Source organism: Mercenaria mercenaria, chromosome 16, assembly GCF_021730395.1.
Source record: "Mercenaria mercenaria strain notata chromosome 16, MADL_Memer_1, whole genome shotgun sequence".
In the NCBI taxonomy this organism is placed as follows: domain Eukaryota; kingdom Metazoa; phylum Mollusca; class Bivalvia; order Venerida; family Veneridae; genus Mercenaria; species Mercenaria mercenaria.
The window spans coordinates 34,383,110-34,404,307 of NC_069376.1; the positions used below are offsets into that span (position 1 = coordinate 34,383,110).

Below are 21,198 nucleotides of genomic sequence, written 5' to 3' on the forward strand. Positions count from 1 at the left end.
CATCATACTAAGTGATAGGAAAAACTTCTTTTCGCGTACCAAAACAATGCAGAATCATTGTGAAATAGGTGTACTTTGAGAATGAATGCAAATTCATGGAAAAATCAAACAAAAATTTTCTCTTATAGGCTGATCACTACCAAATAGAATGTAAGCCTCCGCAGGTCTAGTCACAAGTAGTCCAAATATAAATAGTACTAATCTTTTTTCCTTTCCTAGTGCATTTTCTCGGCAGCAACGTGCTTACTTTTACCCTACCGCGTTTCAGTATGTATCACTTTGCATTCTAATGAAATCGGCATGTTCCTATCGCATGCTAGATAAAAATGGCAGCGTAAGAATTTAATGTCACGAAAAGAGAAATTGAAAGAAGCGAAAAGTAGTAAATTCAGCGGGTTGTATTTAACGAACTGTAGTTTTCTTATATAAAAGTTAACACCCCCTTTTCTTTTTGTTTTTCTAAAGTAGCGATCTAGTTCTTTATGGGAATATAAGTCTCTGAAAATCTGATATGCTAGAAAATGTCGAAACACCGTTATGAAGTGAGTGGATTTTATATGAAATAAAGAACAGCTGGATTTAGTGGTGTTCAGCCTTCAATGTGTATCTATAGGCCTAGTGTCTGCAGTACTCGTCTGCAACCTAATTTAGCAAATTTCACAGCATGTATTTTTTACGTTGCATTCTACTTTCGTTTTCGCATGCCGGAAAAACACCAGGAAATAAAATCTTCCATGTCAATTTGTCGTCTTAATTTTTACTGACAACGAAGAACTAGGGTTTCATCAGCGATATAGGTACAAAGTTATCGATTTCATGTAGATTTGACGAACTGCCTATAGTTGCTTTTAACGTAAATCAATGGTTAAATGACCTGTCGATGATTGACAAAATAGACTGGCAATTGAAATTTGAATGTTGTTCAATAAAACTTGTTAGCTGATATCTGTCTTTGAAAATGCAAGTCGACACTTCATGAGGGTTTGAAAGAGAATGTTTAAAAGTATGAATCATCAGTGGCAGTTAAAAAAGTCCTGTTTGAACAAAAGAAAGGAAAGCTCATTTACAAAATTGTAGGCATTATCTAAAGAATATTACCAGATACCATGAGATATGAAAGATTCTCATATGTCATGTAAAACTAGTATTAAAAAAAATGCCGGCAAGCGCACTTTTACGAATGCCCTTTCGGTGCCAAACTGCGCGCTAAGTGCCCTTTTTCTGGTGAAGCACCATGCCCTTTTTAGAGTCTGCAGGAAACACTATAATGTGCATACGCATTTAGGGTAGCTCCTTCTTCTCCAATTAAGTTGAAAGTTTATCTCCTTGGCGGTCAAAACCAGACAAGAGCATGACAAAACATTCTCAGACGAAACATCGACACAACATTTCATGGACACAACTGAATATCGACATGACATAACAGCGAAGTACCCAGGCAAAAAATTATATAAAAATATTTGCAAAAAAATAACCATAAGGCATTTCGGATCGCGTGATCAGATGTTATAAATGAATAAACAGCATTCAACATCCAACATCACATGTGATATGTAACTTTTATTAAATGTATAGGAGTTACTTCCTGTACACTCTCGGTAAAATGCAAAAACACATTGTCGGTGTTTGTCGATATTTTGTTGCTGTACTTTCTATGTTCAATTTCCTTTGGAGACTTTTATAGAACTGAAACATTCTAGAAAAATACATTTAAAAAATTTTATAAATTTTATAACTTAAACTGCTCCGATACCATTACATGATCAATTATTATTAAATTTTCTTCATGAAAAAAAGTTAGAAACAAATTGAAATAAGTTAGAAACAAATATAAAATAAAATAAATGCCTACTTACCTACCCTTATATATTTTGTCAAGTAACCTTAAACAGTTTTTTTTCTGGCCAAAAACATACATAGCCAAATGAATAACTGTTCTATTGAATTTGTAGAAGATTTGCATTAACAGTTATAATTATATTAAGTTTATTGTACAAGTTCTAAAACTATTATTATCTCCATTTTTTAGCTCGACTATTCGAAGAATAAGTAGAGCTATCCTACTCACCTTGGCGTCGGCGTCACACATTGGTTAAGTTTTTCGTACCAGTCCACATTTTGACAAAGTTTTGAAACTTTCAACACTTGTGTACCATCACCAGGTCCAGTTTTAGGCAATGGGACATAACTCCATCAAGGAATTTGGTTGAATTATGGCCCCTTTTAACTTAGAAATCTTGGTTAAGTTTTTCGTACCAGTTCATATTTTGTGTAAAGTGTTTGACATAAGGCTTTGAAACTTTTATCACCTGTTTATTATAACAGTCTCTATCTGTAAGCAATAGAACATAACTCTTCAACTATTTTGGCTAAATTACGGCCCTTTTTGGACTTGGAAATCCATTAAGTTTTTCATACCAGTTCATATTTTGTCTAACCTGTTTGTCATATGGCTTTGAAACTTTAACCACTTGTTTGCCATCATAGTCTACATATGTAGGCAAGACTACATAACTAGGATAAGGACTTTAGCTCAGTTATGACCCTTCTTGACATAGAAATTAGTTAAGTTTTGCATACCATTCCATAATTTGTCTGAACTATTTTACATATGGCTTTGAAACTAACTTTGAACACTTGCTTACCACCATGGTCACATATTGCCATATAGTGCAAGACTTATCCAAATCCACAAATGCAGATAGATTATATGTCTTAACTATTTTTTTTTTTACTTTTGTCTGAAAATCTCTTTTAATATTTTGGCCATATTCTTCTATCAATGCTTCGAATAGTCGAGCATGCTGTCAACAGACAGCACTTGTCTTTCTTGGTTGCACATTCTGATTGCAAATAAATGAATTCAAAAGCTACAAACAATTTAAAAACTATGCCTATGTGTTCAGACAAAGCTATACTCTTAATCAAGTATTGAGATGATAAATCAACACAAAAACAATTTAAACAGGGATTGAGTGAATTTTGTCTGGGATTTTCCTACATGAGGAAGGCAGGTTGTTTTATATATGTGTAATTTTCTGTAACATTTTATCTTTTGTAGATTTATGCAGATGTAACACCGCCATATCTCATTTATGCCAGCCTTTGTATAAATCAGCGTAAGAGTATCTCCTTGAAGCCAGCCTTTGTATAAATCAGCATAAGGATATCTTATTGATGCCAGCCTTTGTATAAATCAGCATAAGGATATCTTATTGATGCCAGCCTTTGTATAAATCAGCATAAGAAGTGTAGGCAAATGAATTAATGAGTACAGGTGTAGAATGTCGGAAACAATATAGTCATGACATAGAAGAGAATGTACAAAAGTGATATTTCTTATAATACATGTCACAGAACTAAGCTCTATAGGCGACATTTAAACATATGCACATGAAAGAAACGCTTTAAATCTTAATGTTTATGGTAATGTTTATGATTCAGTCAGCAAATATTGAGAATGTTATCTCAGATGTCGTCTAAAAACATATGAGAAGAAATGCACAAGAAAAATGCATTGTGATTTTGCACGCGATTAAAAAGGTTATCAGAAGAAACAGCTGGGGAAATGAATAAGAAAGCTTAAGGAGTGAAAAAGCTTTAAGAAGTAAAAAAGTTTTAAATGTGACGTTTGTGATTAAGTATGTAATGAAGTGTTAATCTGAAAACTCATTTCAGAATACACACGAGAGAGAAACGTTTTGAAAGCAGTGTTGAATAGACCCAGGTACTTGATTATGCATGTAATGCAAGTGTAATCTGAAAACTCATATCAGAATACAAACAGGAGAGAAACGTTTTGAATACTGTTTTAATTGTCCAGTTAATTAAGGAGACATAATGAGCAAACCTATAGGAGAAAAGCTGTTTAAATGTATTGTTTGTGGTCATGCATTTAGTCGACATAGTAATCTAAAAACACATATGAGAATACATACAGGAGTGAAAAGCTACAAATGTGGTTTTTGTGAGTATGTATGCAACTACAGTTGTAATTTGAAGAGGCATATGAGAACTCATACTGGAGAAAAATGTTTCAAATGTGATGTTTGTGATTACACATGTATAGGTGGAGATGCTTTGAAGAAACATAATAGCATACATACTGGAGAGAAACAATATAAATGTGATGTGTGTGATTATGCATGTATAGAGAAAGGTACTATGAAGAGACATATGAGAAAACATACAGGAGAGAAAAGCTTCAAATGTGGTTTTTGCGAATATGTCTGCAACAACAGTGATAATTTGAAGAGGCATGTGAAAACCCATACTGAAGAAAAATGTTTTAAATGTGATGTTTGTGATTATGCATGTATAGATAGAAGCGCTATGAAAAGACATAAAAGAATACATACAGGAGAGAAACCATATAAGTGTGATGTATGTGATTATACATGTAGTCAACATAGTCACCTGAAGACACATGTAGCTAAACATACTGGAGAGAAACAATTTAAGTGTGATGTATGTGATTATGCAAGTAGTCGACATAGTCAGCTGAAGACACATATGAGAATACATACAGGAGAGAAACGATTTAAATGTGATTTGTGTGATTATGCATGTAATTATTCTTGCAGTCTGAAAAATCATGTAAAAAGAACACATACTGCAGAGAAATGCTTGAAAAGTGGTGATTGTGATTAAATATGTCGTTGTAAAAGCGCTATGAAGATACATACAACTTGCTGTCAACTGATTCCTATATTCCTATATTTTCCTATATTTTGGATCAAAATCCTATATTCTGAAAAACGTCCTATATTTCCTATATTTTCCTATATTCTGAAAAATATTCCTATATTTTTTAGTAAAGTTCTTGCCGATGAATAAGAGAGTAAATCTTGGTTTGATACTGCTTTTGGATTCTTTATTTTATAGGTAAGAAAATTCCCATGTCTGCCACAGCATCACCATCCTTAAGATAATGTAGTTTTGCTCTTCTTCATCATCTGTATGGTCACTTTGCAAGGCAGTGAAACAGGACATAGGTCTTTCAGGTAAATCAAAGTCTTGTTCAGATGTTTTCTTTCAGATACTCCTCATTGATGAAATACAAGGCAAGTCTCTGAGATCTCTGACATCAAAAAAGTATAGTAAAGATGACAAACTGGTGCAGAAGTACCGTGTCTGTTTTAAATATACAGTTCATGCAGTTTTACCAAAATTCAAAGTCTTCATTTACTGAATTGTCAACAGGAAGATTTTCTCAGAGACTGAGAACACTGCGTCACTGCCCAAAAAGTGTTGACCAAGGGTGACGGTAAAACAGTGACTGCTACAGCCTCTGGAGCATCTAATAAACCAGCTACATTAGGTTCAAGCGATATTGAGCAGAGGCAAATACAACATGTATTCACAAGTCACCCTTTGAAACATCAAGTCACAGAATCTGAGCTGTTGTGGTGTTTTAAAGTAGCAGCTGCTGATTTTTCATTCAGATCATGTGATGGCCTTGACAAAGTGTTTCAGAAGATGTTCAAGTGTGATATTGCTGATCGGTTTTCTTTGTCAAGGACAAAAGCATCATACATAGTTTCAGAAGCCATAAGACCATTTTTAGCTCGACTATATGAAGTATAAGGAGAGCTATCCTACTCGCCCCGGCGTCGGCGTCGGCGTCTTTCCGCGTCCCCACCTTGGTTAAAGTTTTGGTGCACTTTCTCTTTTTTCAACTTATCTCTGTAATTACTTGATGGATTTGATTCAAACTTGAAATACTTATTCCTCATCATCATCCACATCATCTGACATAAGGGCCATAACTCTGGCACCAATATTTCATGAATTATCCCCCCTTTTCACTTAGATTTTCAGGTTAAAGTTTTGATGCACTTTCACTCTATCTCTGTTATTACTTAATGGATTTGATTCAAACTTAAAATAGTTGTTCAACATCATCACCCACATCATATGACACAAGGTGCATAACTCTGGCACCATTTTTTCATGAATTATTCCCCCTTTTTGACTTAGAATTTCAGGTTAAAGTTTTGGTGCACTTTCACTCTACCTGTTTTATTACTGAATGAATTTGATTCAAACTTAAAATAGTTGTTCAGCATCATCACCAACATCATATGACATAAGATGCATAACTCTGGACCAATTTTTCATGAATTATTCCCTTTTTTACTTAGAATTTCAGGTTAAAGTTTTATGCACTTTCACTCTGTCTCTGTTATTACTGAATGGATCTGATTCAAACTTAAATAATTGTTCAACATCATTACCCTTATCATATGACACAAGGTGCATAACTCTGACATCAATTTTTCGTGAATTATTTCCCCTTTTTACTTAGAATTTTAGGTTAAAGTTTTGATGCACTTTCACTCTGTCTCTGTTATTACTGAATGGATTTGATTCAAACTTAAAATAGTTGTTCAACATCATCACCCACACCATATGACGCAAGGTGCATAACTCTGGCACAAATTTTTCATTAATTATTCCCCCTTTTTACTTAGAATTTTAGGTTAAAGTTTTGATGCACTTTCACTCTGTCTCTTGTTATTACTGAATGGATTTGATTCAAACTTAAAATAGTTGTTCAGCATCATCAGCCACACTATATGACACAAGCTGCATAACTCTGGCACCAATATTTAATGAATTATGCCCCTTTTTGCTAGGATATACTTATATAGTGTTTTGATACATTTTATCTTTACCTCTCTTATTACTTTAAGTTGATATTTTTGATATAGACTCAGGCTATTGTGCAATATCTTCATCCACAATTGGAGTCATTCTCCAGTGACAGCTCTAGTTTCTTCAGATGTGCCCAGTTTCACTATCCAGCATCGAAATAGTCGAGCGCGCTGTCTCCTGTGACAGCTCTTGTTGACAGAAGCAATTGTGAAGGAAGTTATATAGATGGAAATTTAGGGTATGTTCTTATGTTTGATGAAACTATTACAGCACAGCAATGTAGACAAATGGACATACTGATAAGATTTTGGAGCAATATTGAAGGAGAAGTGTCTGTGAGGTTTTTGAAAGCTTTTCACTTTGGCCATGCAACAGCTGACATTGTAAGTGAAGCTTCCCTTAAATTATTTTGATACGTCTCTCATCTGATGGCCCGAATGTCAACAAATTCATTCACAGAAAAGTCAATGAAAGTTTGAAAGCAGATGGCCAGCTGGTTTTGCTTGTCTTTGAACCCTGCAACCCCCATACAGTGCACAATGCTTTTAGAAAAGGTCTCAGCTGTTTTGGAAGTGATGCAGAAGAGTTAACTTTTGACATGTATCAGTTCTTCAAGCAGCAGCCAGTCAGAAGAGAAGATTTTAAAGACCTTCAACTGGAGTATGACATGGATGAGAGCCTGTTCCTAAGACATGTACCAAGCAGATGGTTGACATTGTTTGTTGCCAGCCATGACCAGAGTATTAACAAACTAGAGGGTAAGTGTGGATTATTTCACTGTCCAAGTTCCAAAATCAATGAAATCCAAGTCTGCACGAAAACAGCTTGAGAGCAATGAAAGGTACAGAAGAATATGTTGTGGGCTTTGTATCAGTCTTCTGTCTTGTCTGTATTGTGATGCTGTTGAAGAGAATGGTAGACATTCTAGACATTGATTAATGTAGAAACAGTAAGACAGTAAGTGTACAGGTAAGAGTTGATAGTATATGTACCAGTAAATGAAAATATATGTTGTTGAAAACTCCTATATTTTGCCTCAAAACTGTCCAAAAACTCCTATATTTGTTGTGAAAATATTCCTATATTCTTCCTATAATTTGGAGAAGACCTGGTTGACAGCCTGATACAAAAGTACATACTGGAGCGAAACATTTTAGACTTGATGTCTGTGATTATGTATGTGTACAGCATAGTGATCTGAAGAAATATATCAGATTACATACAGGAGAGAAACATTTTAAAAGTGATGTTTGTGATTATGTATGTAGTCAACATATGGATCTGAATAAGCATATAAGAATACATACTGGTGAGAAACAATTTAAATAAGATCTGTATGATTATGGACCTGAAGAAACATATAAAAATACATACTGGAGAGAAACAATTTGAATGTGATGTGTGTGATTATACAATAAAAGGAACATAGTAATCTGAATAGTCATTTATTAATAAGCATATGATATATACAGGAGAGAATTGCTTCAGATGTGGTAAATGTGAATAACTGAATATGCATACTACTACAGTGCTCATTTGTACCCTTAAAAGTTAGGCTCTTGGTGCTCTGACTTAATCCAGACAAGTTATTGAGTACATTGGTGTAACTATACCTTAGATTTACCTTAATTTTGATTAATCTTACTTTTCGCTAATGTTAGAGCCTTAAAATCTCAGCGGGGATTTTATTTACATTGTCATGATTGTGTTGTCTATGTGTTGAAAATAGGGTTAGTGCGAGGTTGACATGCCCTAAACGCGTTTACCCCCCCCCCCCCCCCCCCCCCACCAGTTTCCTATATTTAGGTTACTGACCATTCCAAGGCGATGCCCCTGTTTTCAACTGGTTTTCTGTCTGTCTTGTATTTTCTGTTGCGTATGTTGTCTCGTTTGTTGTAAGTATTTTTTCCTCCTTCTCCTCACTCTCCCTATCGCCCTCATCCTTTCCCTTGCAGTTGGCGCTCCCACCTCTTTAGCATCCCCTCCCCCTTTACTATGAGCTAGTTTTCGTGGCCCCCTTTATTTGGCTGCTGGAGTCCTAAGGCAGTATATGATTGTTTTTTCCTGCTTGCAGGTGTGCGTTTGTGTGCTTGTGTTTCTAAAGCGGTGCGCTACAGTGTTGTTGTATCTTACTTGTCTGTTTATCTTTCTTAGTTGGTTGTGGTTGTGTGTGTTTGTCTTTGGTACATGAATGTATGTGCTATTATTGTTTACGTTGTAGTGTAACTGTAATTAAGGAATGTAGCATTCCCTTTGTATATTCATCCTTGTACTACTTTCCCCTTCAACCTCTTCCCCTACCCCTTTTTCTACCCCTTACCACTTCCTCCCCCTCTATCTATATTTTGCATAAATTTAAATGTAATGTTGGAGTTTTGAAGCAACCCATCTGTAATATTTTTCCATTACAGCTTCTTTTTGTTGCGTGCCTACTTTGCAAATGCGTGACTCTGAGGCTGTATTTTGAGTGCTCTGTGCTTCCCTGAATTCTACCCTTACCTATTATCTTTTGTACAGGCATATGAAAACCTATGTCGGTGCGCCGTAAAACCAAACACAAAAAAATATTCTGGAATGAAAGGTTTTTAACTGATCAATGTGTATTGAAACTAGTAATTTGAAGGCATATGTAAGAAAACCCACATATGAGAAATGCTTTGAATATTCTGTTGATGATTGTGCATGTAGTGATGGAAGTGCTATTAAAAGACATATAAGAATGCATACAGGAGAGAAACGAGGAATGTAGTGAATAATATTCTGATTATGCATGTAGTCATTGTAGTAATATGAAACTGATGATACAATTACATACAGGGATATGGATAAAAAGTGATGTTTGTGATTATACAATCAGGTATATTTAAGACAGTAATTAGTAAACACATCTGAGATTGCATACAGGAGAAAAACGAAACTCTGTTTTTATTAGCTCACCTGTCACATAGTGACAAGGTGAGCTTTTGTGATCATCCGTCGTCCGTCGTCAGTCCGTGTGTCAACACTTTCTTGTCTGCACGATAGTGGTTTCATTTATTTTATTTTAACCAGATTTGCACACAACTTGTATCACCATAAGATCACGGTTCCTTTCTTGAACTGGCCAGATCCCATTATGGGTTCCAGAGTTATGGCCCCTGAAAGGGCCAAAATTAGCTATTTTAACCTTGTCTGCATAATAGCAGCTTTATTTATGATTTGATTTTTACCAAACTGGCACACAACTTGTATCACCATAAGATCTTGGTTCCTTACTTGAACTGGCCAGATTCCATTATGGGTTCCAGAGTTATGGCCCCTGAAAGGGCCAGAATTAGCTATTTTGACCTTGTCTGCACAATAGCAGCTTCATTTATGATTTTATTTTCACCAAACTTGCACACAACTTGTATCACCATAAGATCTTGGTTCCTTTCTTGAACTGGCCAGATTCCATGATGGGTTCCAGAGTTATGGCCCCTGAAAGGGCAAGAATTAGCTATTTTGAACTTGTCTGCACAATAACAGCTTCATTTATGATTTGAATTTGATCAAACTTGCACAAAACTTGTGTCACCATAAGATCTCGGTTCCTTTCTTGAACCGGCCAGATCCCATAATGGGTTCCAGAGTTATGGCCCCTGAAAGGGCCAAAATTAGCTGTTTTGACCTTGTCTGCACAATAGCAGCTTCATTTATAATATGATTTTAACCAAACTTGCACACAATTTGTATCACCACAAGATCTTGCTTCCTTTCTTGAACCGGCCAGATTCCATCTTGGGTTCCAGAGTTACGGCCCCTTAAAGGTCCAAAATTGGCTTTTTTGACTTTTGCAGCCATATAGAGACTTCATTTATGGTTTTATTTGATACAAACTTCCAAAATATCTTCAACAACAATAAATTTTGGATTCCATGACAAATCAGATCCAATCGTAGGTTCCAGAGTTATTTTATATCTGATTACCTCCCCTGATTGTAATCAAAATGGATTTATATCAGTAAGTCCATATAGGACTTATTTGAAATTTCATTATTGTTATGAGTTGGACTGAGACAATCAGGGTAGATAACTATGGACTGATTTTATGTCAAATGACCTCCCTTTATTTCAAATTAAAATGGGTATATCTCTGTAACTAATGAAGATACTGATCTGAAATTTCATTTATGTCAACGGATTATTTGGCAGATCCTTCTTTTGTCCACTTACAATATATATTTTTTTAATTACTTCCCTTTTACGTTACTATAAATAGCTTATTTTTAGTAACTTTTTTATTATTGGCCGTAGGGAAAAACCGAGACCACTTTTCTGTGGTACAACATGGATGGTACCTCCAATTTTTAGGTGTATTTTGACATATCTATACCTTTTTTTTTCTTTTTGGTTAAATTTCTTCCCTTTGTTGTTCCTGTCCTTTGGACTTAGATATCTTTTCTGAGGACCTTCTTGTCCTCAAGTGCAATGATAACAGGTGAGCGATATAGGGCCATCATGGCCCTCTTGTTACTATACATGAGTTACAGTGCTAATTTAAAAGTAAAACTAATGAAAAGCATACAGGAGAAAATTTTTAAATGTAGTATTTGCTGTAATGTATATAATTCAAGTACTTATTTGAAGGCACATACTTAGGAGAAAACATAAACTCTATTGGGTTGGGTGACCAAATTTGGGTGCGATCAAAGCAGTCGTGTGTAGGAACATATGAACGAAATGATTTTAAATGTGATTTGTAATTTTTCAAAGTGTTACATTAGTAAACATATACTAAGGAGCATCATATATCCCATTTTAACCCCCACCTTTTTAGCTCACCTGTCACATAGTGACAAGCTGAGCTTTTGTGATCACCATTCGTCTGTCGTCAGTGCGTCCGTGCATCAACAATTTCTTGTCTGCACGATAGTGGTTTCATTTATGATTTTATTTTAACTAAACTTGCACATAACTTGTATCAGCATAAGATCTCGGTTTCTTTCTTGAACTGGCCAGATCCCATTATGGGTTCCAGAGTTATTGCCCCTGAAATGGCCATAATTAGCTATTTTGACTTTGTATGCCCAATAGCAGCTTCATTTATGATTTGAATTTAATCAAACTTGCACAAAACTTGTGTCAGTGACACCATAAGATCTTTGTTCCTTTCTTGAACTGGCCAGATGCCATTATGGGTTCCAGAGTTATGGCCCCTGAAATGGCCAGAATTAGCTATTTTGAACTTGTCTGCAAAGAGCAGCTTCATTTATGATTTGAATTTAATCAAACTTGCACAAAACTTGTGTCACCATAAGATCTCGGTTCCTTTCTTGAACTGGCCAGATCCCATTATGGGTTCCAGAGTTATGGCCCCTGAAAGGGCCAAAATTAGCTATTTTGGCCTTGTCTGCACAATAGCAGCTTTATTTATGATTTGATTTTAACCAAACTTGCACACAACTTGCATCACCACAAGATCTCGATTTCTTTCTTGAACTGGCCAGATTCCGTCATGGGTTCCAAAGTTATGGCCCCTGATAGGGCCAGAATTAGCTATTTTGACCTTGTTTGCACAATAGTAGCTTCATTTATGATTTGAATTTAATCAGACTTGCACAAAACTTGTGTCACCATAATATCTTGCTTCCTTTCTTGAACTGGCCAGATCTCAATATGGTTTCCAGAGTTATGGCCCCTGAAAGGGCCAAAATTAGCCATTCTGACCTTGTCTGCACAATAGCAGCTTCATTTATGATTTGATTTTAACCAAACTTGCACACAATTTGTATCACCACAAGATCTTGGTTCCTTTCTTAAACTGGCCAGATTCTTCATGGGTTCCAGAGTTATGGCTCCTTAAAGTTCCAAAATTTGCTATTTTGCCTTTAGCAGCCATATAGAGACTTCATTTATGGTTTGATTTGAACTTCCATAATATCTTCAAAAACAATAAATCTTGGATTCCATGACGAATCTGTCAGATCCAATTGTAGGTTCCAGAGTGTTTTTTTTTATATCTGATTACCTCCCCTGATTGTAATCAAAATTGATTTGTATCAGTAAGTACTTATAGGACTTATTTGAAATTTCATTATTGTCATTAGTTTGACTGAGATAATCAGGGTAGATACCTGTGGACTGATTTTATGTCAAATTACCTCCATTTATTTCAAATTAAAATGGGTATATCTCCGTAAGTAATGAAGATATTGATCTGAAATTTCATTTATATCAACAGATGGACTTGGACAATCAGTGAAGATACATATTGACTGAATTTATGACAAATTACCTCCTTTTATTTTATGTAAACGAATATATCTCAGCAGCATCTAATGAGATTGGTTTTAAATGATATTTAAGTCTTCCATGGTAAGGAATAGTCATGTTAGTACAAAAATGCAGCATTTGAGCCTAGGGCCCTCAAACTTGGAAAATATGGAAATTGGCCCTGACTAGGTCCAAAATACAAGAAAATGTTTATCCTAATGATATTTAATGTGTATGCCTATGTGCTCTATGTCAAAACTTGATCATATCATTTTGAGCAATGGTACTCAGGTGAACGATACAGGGCCATCATGGGCCTCTTGCTTTTAAAGACAGCAATGGAGATATAGAAACATGCTGCATTCTTCCATCCGTACATACTTCTGTCTGCCTGTCCTTCCATGCATCGCACTTCGTGTCCGGTTCATAACTCTGCCATCCATGAAGGGATTTTGAAATACCTTGACACAATAATTCCCATAATAAAATTTCATGTCATGCTCAAAACCCAGACGCCTTTTTTCAAGGTCAAGGCCAGTCCATAAGTTTGCCATTCATCAAGGGATTTTAAGATCACTTGGCACAGGTATTTCCCATAATAAGATAACGTGTCATGCACAAGACGAAGACCCTAAATGAAGGTCAAGGGCACTCTTTGAGGTCACGGGTTTAGAGCATGAGAGGTTTAATGTTATGTACGGTCGGTAACTATACCATTTACCAATGGAATTCAAAATAACCTTTTATGAGATGACATGTGCCTGCAATGCCTTTGTCTCAAAGGTCAAGGTCATACTTGGAGGTTAAATATAAATTAAATTAATTGGACATTTTTGGTCTTGTCAATAACTTTGCTGGATGTATATCTAAAGAGATTGGTATAGACATTCACTATAAGACAATGTGTCATGCTAAAAGGTCAAGGTCATAGGTACCAAAGTTAGCTTTACTTCTTGTTGGTATATGAAATTACTTCGCTTTTATATGATTAAGTACAATACATTTTTTTGTCGAGCCGGCTTGATTAATTTTTAGCCAAAGGCTCAGGGTGAGCTATTCTGATCACTCACCGTCCGGCGTCAGTAAACTTTTACTTTAAATGACATCTTCTCATAAACCGCTAGGCCAGTTTCATCCAAACTTCACAGGAATGTTCCTTGGGTGAAACTGTACAAAAATTGTTTAAAGAATTGAATTCCATGCAGAACTCTGGTTGCCATGGCAATTGAAAGGAAAAACTTTAAAAATCTTCTCAAAACCCAGAAGACCTAGAGCTGAGATATTTGGTGTGAAGCATTGACTAGTGGACCTCTACCAAGTTTGTTCAAATCATGACCTCGGGGTCACTTGATTTTTCATAGGAAAATCTTCAAATTTTTTCTAAAAATAACCAGAAGGCCTAGATCTTACATATTTGACATGAGGCATTGCCTAGTAGACTTCTACAAAATTTGTTTAAATCATGACCCCCGGGGTCAAATTGCCCCACCCAACGGGGTTACTTGATTGTACATAGAAAAATCTTCAGAATTTTCTAAAAATATACCAGAAGGCCTAGAGCTTAGATATTTGACATGTAGCATTGCCTAGTGGACCTCTATAAAATTTGTTAAAATCTTGACCCCCCCCCCCCAGGGTCAAATTGACCCAGTCCCAGAGGTTACTTGATTGTACATAGGGAAATCTTCATAAATTTGCTAAAAATAAACCAGAAGGCCTAGATCTTAGATATTTGATTGTAACATTGCCTAGAAGACTTCTACAAACTTTGTTCAAATCATGACCCCTGGGGTAAAATTGGCCCCGCCCCAGGGGTTACTTGATTGTACATCGGAAAATCGTCCAAAAAAAAATCGAAAAATCATCAGTTTGACATTTGAAACATGCAGCTAATATTACTCAGGTGAGCGATCCAGGGTCATCATGACCCTCTTGTTTTTTTATTTGGTAGATGCCTTGTGGACTTACTTTTTTATAGAATTACTTCCTTTGTTGTTACTATCAAAGAAGTATGAAATACATAGAATGGCAATTGGCGGTAATCTCGCGTGATCTCGTGTCAGAACGTGAATCGGCGTTATCTTAGTGAAGCGCAATATTTAAAATACATGTTAGCTTCTAAAACAACATTAGTTTAATGTGAAATAGTCTTAAGACACAAAATGCATGTTTCTTACCATCAAAAGAAGCATGGTCATACCTTGATAACTAATTTACCGATGAATAATTGACCGTGTCCTTCTTTTGCATACAAAATGGCGCGTGGAAAACGCGTCACTTCCGGTAAACGAGATCTCGTTCAGGTGTCACGTTTTCTTGGCGAGATTTGCTCTATATGCCTTTCAAGTTGCCGATCTTTTTATTTTTATAGCTCTTTGTTACTATTAAAAGCTTATTTTGTAACTTTTTAATTATTGACCGTAGGGAAAAGCCTAGACCGCTTTTCTGTGGTCCAACAAGTATGGTACCTTCTGTTCTTAGGTGTATTTTGACATGTCTGTACCTGCACCATGGTAAGGATTTTTTATGGACTAAGAAATACTTTTATGTGAATTCATCTCATGTTTTTAGAATTACTTCTCTTTGTTGTTCCTATAAATAGCTTAATTTGTAACTTAAATTTTGTTTAGGTCAATATATAAAAATGAAACTTGTTTTATTTGGCTAAAATGTTTGTGTCATTCAGTCGGTGTGTCAATAAATGAGCCGTGCCATGAGAAAACCAACATAGTGGCTTTGCGACCAGCATGAATCCAGACCAGCCTGCGCATCCGCGCAGTCTGGTCAGGATCCATGCTGTTCGCTTTCAAAGCCTATAATAATTAGAGAAACTGTTAGCGAACAGCATGGATCCTGACCAGACAGCGCGGATGCCCATGCTGGTCGTAAAGCCACTATGTTGGTTTTCTCATGGCATGGCTCAAATAATGGGCTCGACCTTGTTGCTCTTTTGGCTTTAATATTATAGTTTCATTAGTTTTCCCACTAATTTCAGAATGAAAATAAGTTTTAACTATGTTGATGGGTATTGATAGATATTGAAAAGCTATTAACAGCTATAGATTTCCAGAATGCAAAACCAGCCACAAGTACTTTATAAGCCCGCCCGCTTAGCTCATTAGGGAGAGCGTTGGTCTACGGATCACAGGGTCGTGAGCTCGATCCCCAGGCGGGATGTATGTTCTCTGTGACGATTTGATAAAAGACATTGTGTCTGAAATCATTCGTCCTCCACCTCTGATTCATGTGGGGAAGTGAAAGTTACTTGCGGATAACAGGTTTGTAGTACTGATGCAGAATCCAGGAACACTGGTTACGTTAACTGCCCGCCGTTACTTGACTAAAATACTGTTGAAAAACGGCGTTAAACCCAAAACAAAACAAAAGACAAGTACTTTATTGTGTATATATATAGCATTATTATGATTGCAATACATAAGGTTGATATTCAAGAATGATTTTGTCCGTAGCATTTCTTCATGCATGGAGGGATTTTGATGTAATTTGGCACAATGTTCACCACCATGAGGCACACTTATTTTCAGAATTACTTCCCTTTGTTGTTACTATAAATAGCTTAATTATACTGTAACTTTTTTATTACTGGCTGTAGGGAAAAATCGGGACCCCTCATCTGTGGTACAACATGCATGTTACATCCAATTTTTAGGTGTATTTTGACTTATCTCTACCAGGTAAAGAGTTTTTTGTGGACTTTTATTATTAAGATTTTCATATTAGAATTGTTCATGTGATGAAGCCATCCAGCCGGCTTACTGAAGGTCGGTGGTTCTACCCAGAGAAGTTCAGTTCTTTTTGTAAACAATGGGACATATTTGTATTTGCAGGAGGGATAAGTCAACTACGTCCCAGCAATACCAGGGTTGAAACTTGAGCATGTTCGTGAAATTCTTTAAATTTGATGTGCCAAATAACATTGCCTGCATCACTAAAATGATATAGTCTGGCAAGATAATTAAACTGATTTTTGATAATTATTTTTGAGCTAATTGTCCAGTGAAAAAGCTTAATCTTAGAGATTTGTTTCCAAACAGTTTTATAGCTCCAATTCTGGTTGGCTGTCACATCAGTCTATAAATGTACTGGTATTTCATCTACAAAAGATGTTTCAACACTCAGAAAAGTGCTCTAAATGTGCTTTACTAATGTGCACCCAACCCCTTTTCTCGATTTTGTGTCCGGTCTATAACTTTGTCGTTCATGAATGAATTTCCAAATCATCTGCATGAGCTAACAATGAGTCAAGCGTATGACCTTTAAATAAATCTCTCTAACTTCTAATACTATCTCCCGATTTTGAATGTTCATCCGGATTTCCTGTCCGGTCCGTGACATGAATCGAGGGCTTAGTGCAACACTATTGTATCTTGTTATTTATTTATATACTGTTACAGTTATAGTTTTGCACTAAGCCCACGGAATGGATTTCATAAAAAGTTGACACTAATGATTAACACAACAAAATGCTGCGTCCTATGCAAGAACCTTAAGTCTACCCTTCATTCTTCATGAGTTATCTCCCTTTGGCCAATTTTCTGTTTCATGGCACAACTATAAAACTAGTGCAGAGTGTACAAGGTATATGGCAAGTCGAAAGCTTTCCTGCGGCCAGAAGTTATACAGACCAGAAATTGTTATGGATGTATGTGTTACCACTCAGCCTAAAAAGTAACTTATGTATGAATAACGTGTCTTGTTTTTAGTCCACATCATCAGATCATGGGGGCTATTCAAATCTCTCAGTCTCTGCATCCGTGGTCCGTCGTCCTTCCGTTAACAATTTCTCGTTATTGCATCTCCTCAGAAACTACGAAGGGGATTTTGACAAAACTTTGTCAGAATGATGTATTAGTACCCTAGTTGTGTCCCCCTGAAAATCAGACTGGTTCAACAATTTTTGAGTGAGTTATGGCCCTTTGTTTACTTTTATAATTTGCATAGATTTATATAGGGAAAAACTTCGAAAACCTTGTCCAAAACCACAGGGCCCAGGGCTTTGATATTTGGTATGTAGCATCATCTAGTGGTCTTCTACAAAGATCTTTCAAATTATTTCCCTAGGGTCAAATATGGCCCCGCCCCGGGGGTCACATGGTTTATATCCTTTCGACTACCGCTATCGTACCCCGACGCGCTACCTGAGCCGCCAAATGCAGACTATATTTTTGGGGTTCTCCATTACCGCTACTGTTTTGCAGACGGGCTACCGGAGACGACTAATACGTACCAGATATTTGGGGTGCCCATTTCCGTAGCGCATAATGCAGTATTTTGGTAAAAATCGTATTTTTTCTCAATTGAAAATAGAAGAAATTACCGAAAATATACTACATTTTTACGCTGCGGTAATTTTTATGTAAAACGGTTGCTACACTATGGTAGTTATGGTCATTGTATGGTTATCGGTATAACTACACTGTGGCACAAGTTATAATTTCTTGTTTCCTGCAATAGTCTACTATGGTATTTATATGCAGATAAAACATACAGTTTATGTTATTTATTAAAATTCACATATTCAAACGGTCACTGCATCACTGTGGCAGTACGTGCTATTTGTGTTACTATGTATTAATTAAGCTGCGGCACTGTCTTGAGTTTCTCATTGTTCTACTTTAAACTACTGTGGTATTCGGGGATATAATAATGCCTACAGGGTAATTTGATCACTAGTTATAATCCTTTCGCATAGTAACTTTCTCAGCACTATGGAAGTGCACTTATTTTCATTAATGTGTATAACTACACTATGGCACTGCCCTATAAAATTCAATGTTTCTCACAAAAGTCTACTATATTCCTTAGCAATGGGTTGAGTAAAAACTACACTGTAGTACTTCATTAAAATTCATTCTTCCTGCAAACGTCTACTATGGTACTTATTTCAGATTAAACATACAGTTAATGGTATTTTTAGAGGTGTCAGCAAATGTCGTTTCTGGATATCTTTGGATTTATCAAGTTTATCTTTGGGGTATAAAAGAAATAGGACTAACGAGGAAGGTTGTTGAACATCTGTTTGAGCCAGTGTATCAACGAAACCATATAGTATTTCTAGACACATTCTACACATCGATCCCTTTGGAACAGGCGTTCCTTGCCAGCTCAATCCATGTTTGTGGGTCTTTTATTATAGGGCAGAAATTCTGGCTATATGATTTAAAACCATAGAAATCAATCGAAAGAAAGATAATCGGTTAGAACATTGAACAGAGGACAACATATGACACATCAAACAAAAGATGGAAAGATGGTAGCTACAGTAGAGAAGGATTCAAGGCATGTCTACAACTTGAATACATGTTCCAATCCCGTTCTAAAGACCAGGATACAGTCGCCAGAAAGCAAGTAAATCCTGAAGTAAATGGGAGAAGAAGGTATACCCCTGTCTACCCGCTTGTGTTCAATTCAACAAGTACATGGGGGACGTGGATAGGTAAGATCACCTCCGAATTAGCTACACAGTACAAAGACCAAGCTTTAGGTGGTGGACCTACTTCCTATGGTTTGCTGCTGACATAGCCCCGATGAACAGCTAAATTATGTACAAGACATTGGCCAAGGGTTGTGTACCAAAACTTCCAGAATGAGGGTATGTTATTTTTTCTCAGAAGTCTCATGTTTTAATCTTATTTATTTCTTAACATTACATGTATCATAAATTAATCTAACTAAGGTATAGCCTAAAACTAAAATAGATTGTATGTAATATTTAAATCAGATGAAAGAAATATCCTAAAATATATAATATAAAAACGCATATTGTTATAACATAATTTTAAATAAAAATTGAATCATTTACATCTGGTAGCGGAACAGCTGATTGGAGGTTACTGTTCAAGAATAAGGAAACCCAAACAAACGCAAGTCGTTGGTACCATTGACAGAAAGTTTTCAGACTCACATGGAAATATCTCAATTTAAGGGCGAACAATTATCGGTTTTGCCTTATGAAGCTAAAGACCGCCATCGGTCTTCGGACAACAACGTCATCGTTATGTTGTAAGCAGTGTAGTCAATTTACACAGCTATAACAATAATCTTTTATTAGAAAGTTATATTAATCATATGGGTAGTTTTAATGATTTTATGGTATATTGAGTCCTTTCTATGTTAAGTGAACGTAATTTCTAATGCTTAATATATATAAACTGGGTCTGAGCATTGCTGATACATAACAAGTCGCTCAAGTCCAAAAATATACTCAAATTAACCATCTGGGTCCAATTTCTCGAAACATTTAAGCATGTCAAAGAGGATGAGTCTGTTATTGAATTATATATTCGACTGCTCATAACAGGTTAATATTCTTAGAACAGTTTTCCAATGTTTCGAGAAATCAAGCTCTGTGTTATATTTGATTGGTTTTATTGTTGCTCATTATTACTACATTTTAATAAGAAGTCCTTCCTTCAATTTAGCTACATAATCGTTGCAAGAATTACCCAGGAAGGTACATGTTAAAACAGAATCACCCGTAAAATGCCATCAAAATCATATGGGAAATCAACAAAGAAGATATGACTGTCTGACTAGCTGACACTAAGCTGAAGCTGGGGAAAGACACGACGGTGTCTAAGATTTGTGAGAACATGATGTACTACATATTTGTACTATGTGTCGTGTGTATATGTACGAAAGGTAGAAAGTTTGATTGGGTTCATCTTTAATAATTAATTTTCCATGCAAATACTTCTCTAATATAAGCTGTCTCAAAGGAAAAAGGGGTTAAGACCTATGTTTTTGTAATCCAAGAAAGACATTTTAATAAGTTTGGCTTCTGCTTCTTTGAATATTCCTGAACTTTCTTGAAGATTTTTCAAGTACTTTTAATGTTACAAGCTATTAAGTGCAGGCACCTTTTTTTCGTGATGCAAGAACGTCATCGTAACTTCATTACTACGTAACGGTGATTTCATTTTAATAATATGGTATAAAAAAAAATAATCATATAATCGGATATATTAAAATATACACATAACTTAATTATTAAACAGTACTTGTACTACCGATGAAATGTTTATCAGACTGAATATTAGACATTTTGTCTTTCTTTCGTCATTAACAATTCCAATTACTCTAAACCCCCGTTGCATTTAGACGGCTCATGTCTAACATGTTGTTAAAGATCATATTCGGAAAATACATGTTTATATAATATACAGTACAACGTCTCCAGAGCGGCCTCTTAAGCAAAAACCTCTCTATATAAACATCATCAAAATTTCCCTAAGCTGAGATATACTATCAAATTTACCTGTCCAGAACAACAACCGCAAATTAACA

The 21,198-nt window shown here is 35.8% G+C and overlaps 1 protein-coding gene across 1 annotated transcript; it reads left to right on the plus strand.

The window, feature by feature from the left end:
• The first annotated feature begins 658 nt into the window (after positions 1 to 658).
• LOC123540715 (zinc finger protein 431-like) lies at positions 659 to 8,089 on the plus strand. The gene is made up of 2 exons (XM_053526683.1): positions 659 to 797; positions 3,062 to 8,089. Exon 2 carries the CDS (start codon positions 3,841 to 3,843, stop codon positions 4,648 to 4,650), a length of 810 nt encoding a protein of 269 aa, XP_053382658.1. The 5' UTR covers positions 659 to 797; positions 3,062 to 3,840; the 3' UTR covers positions 4,651 to 8,089.
• The last annotated feature ends 13,109 nt before the right edge of the window (positions 8,090 to 21,198 follow it).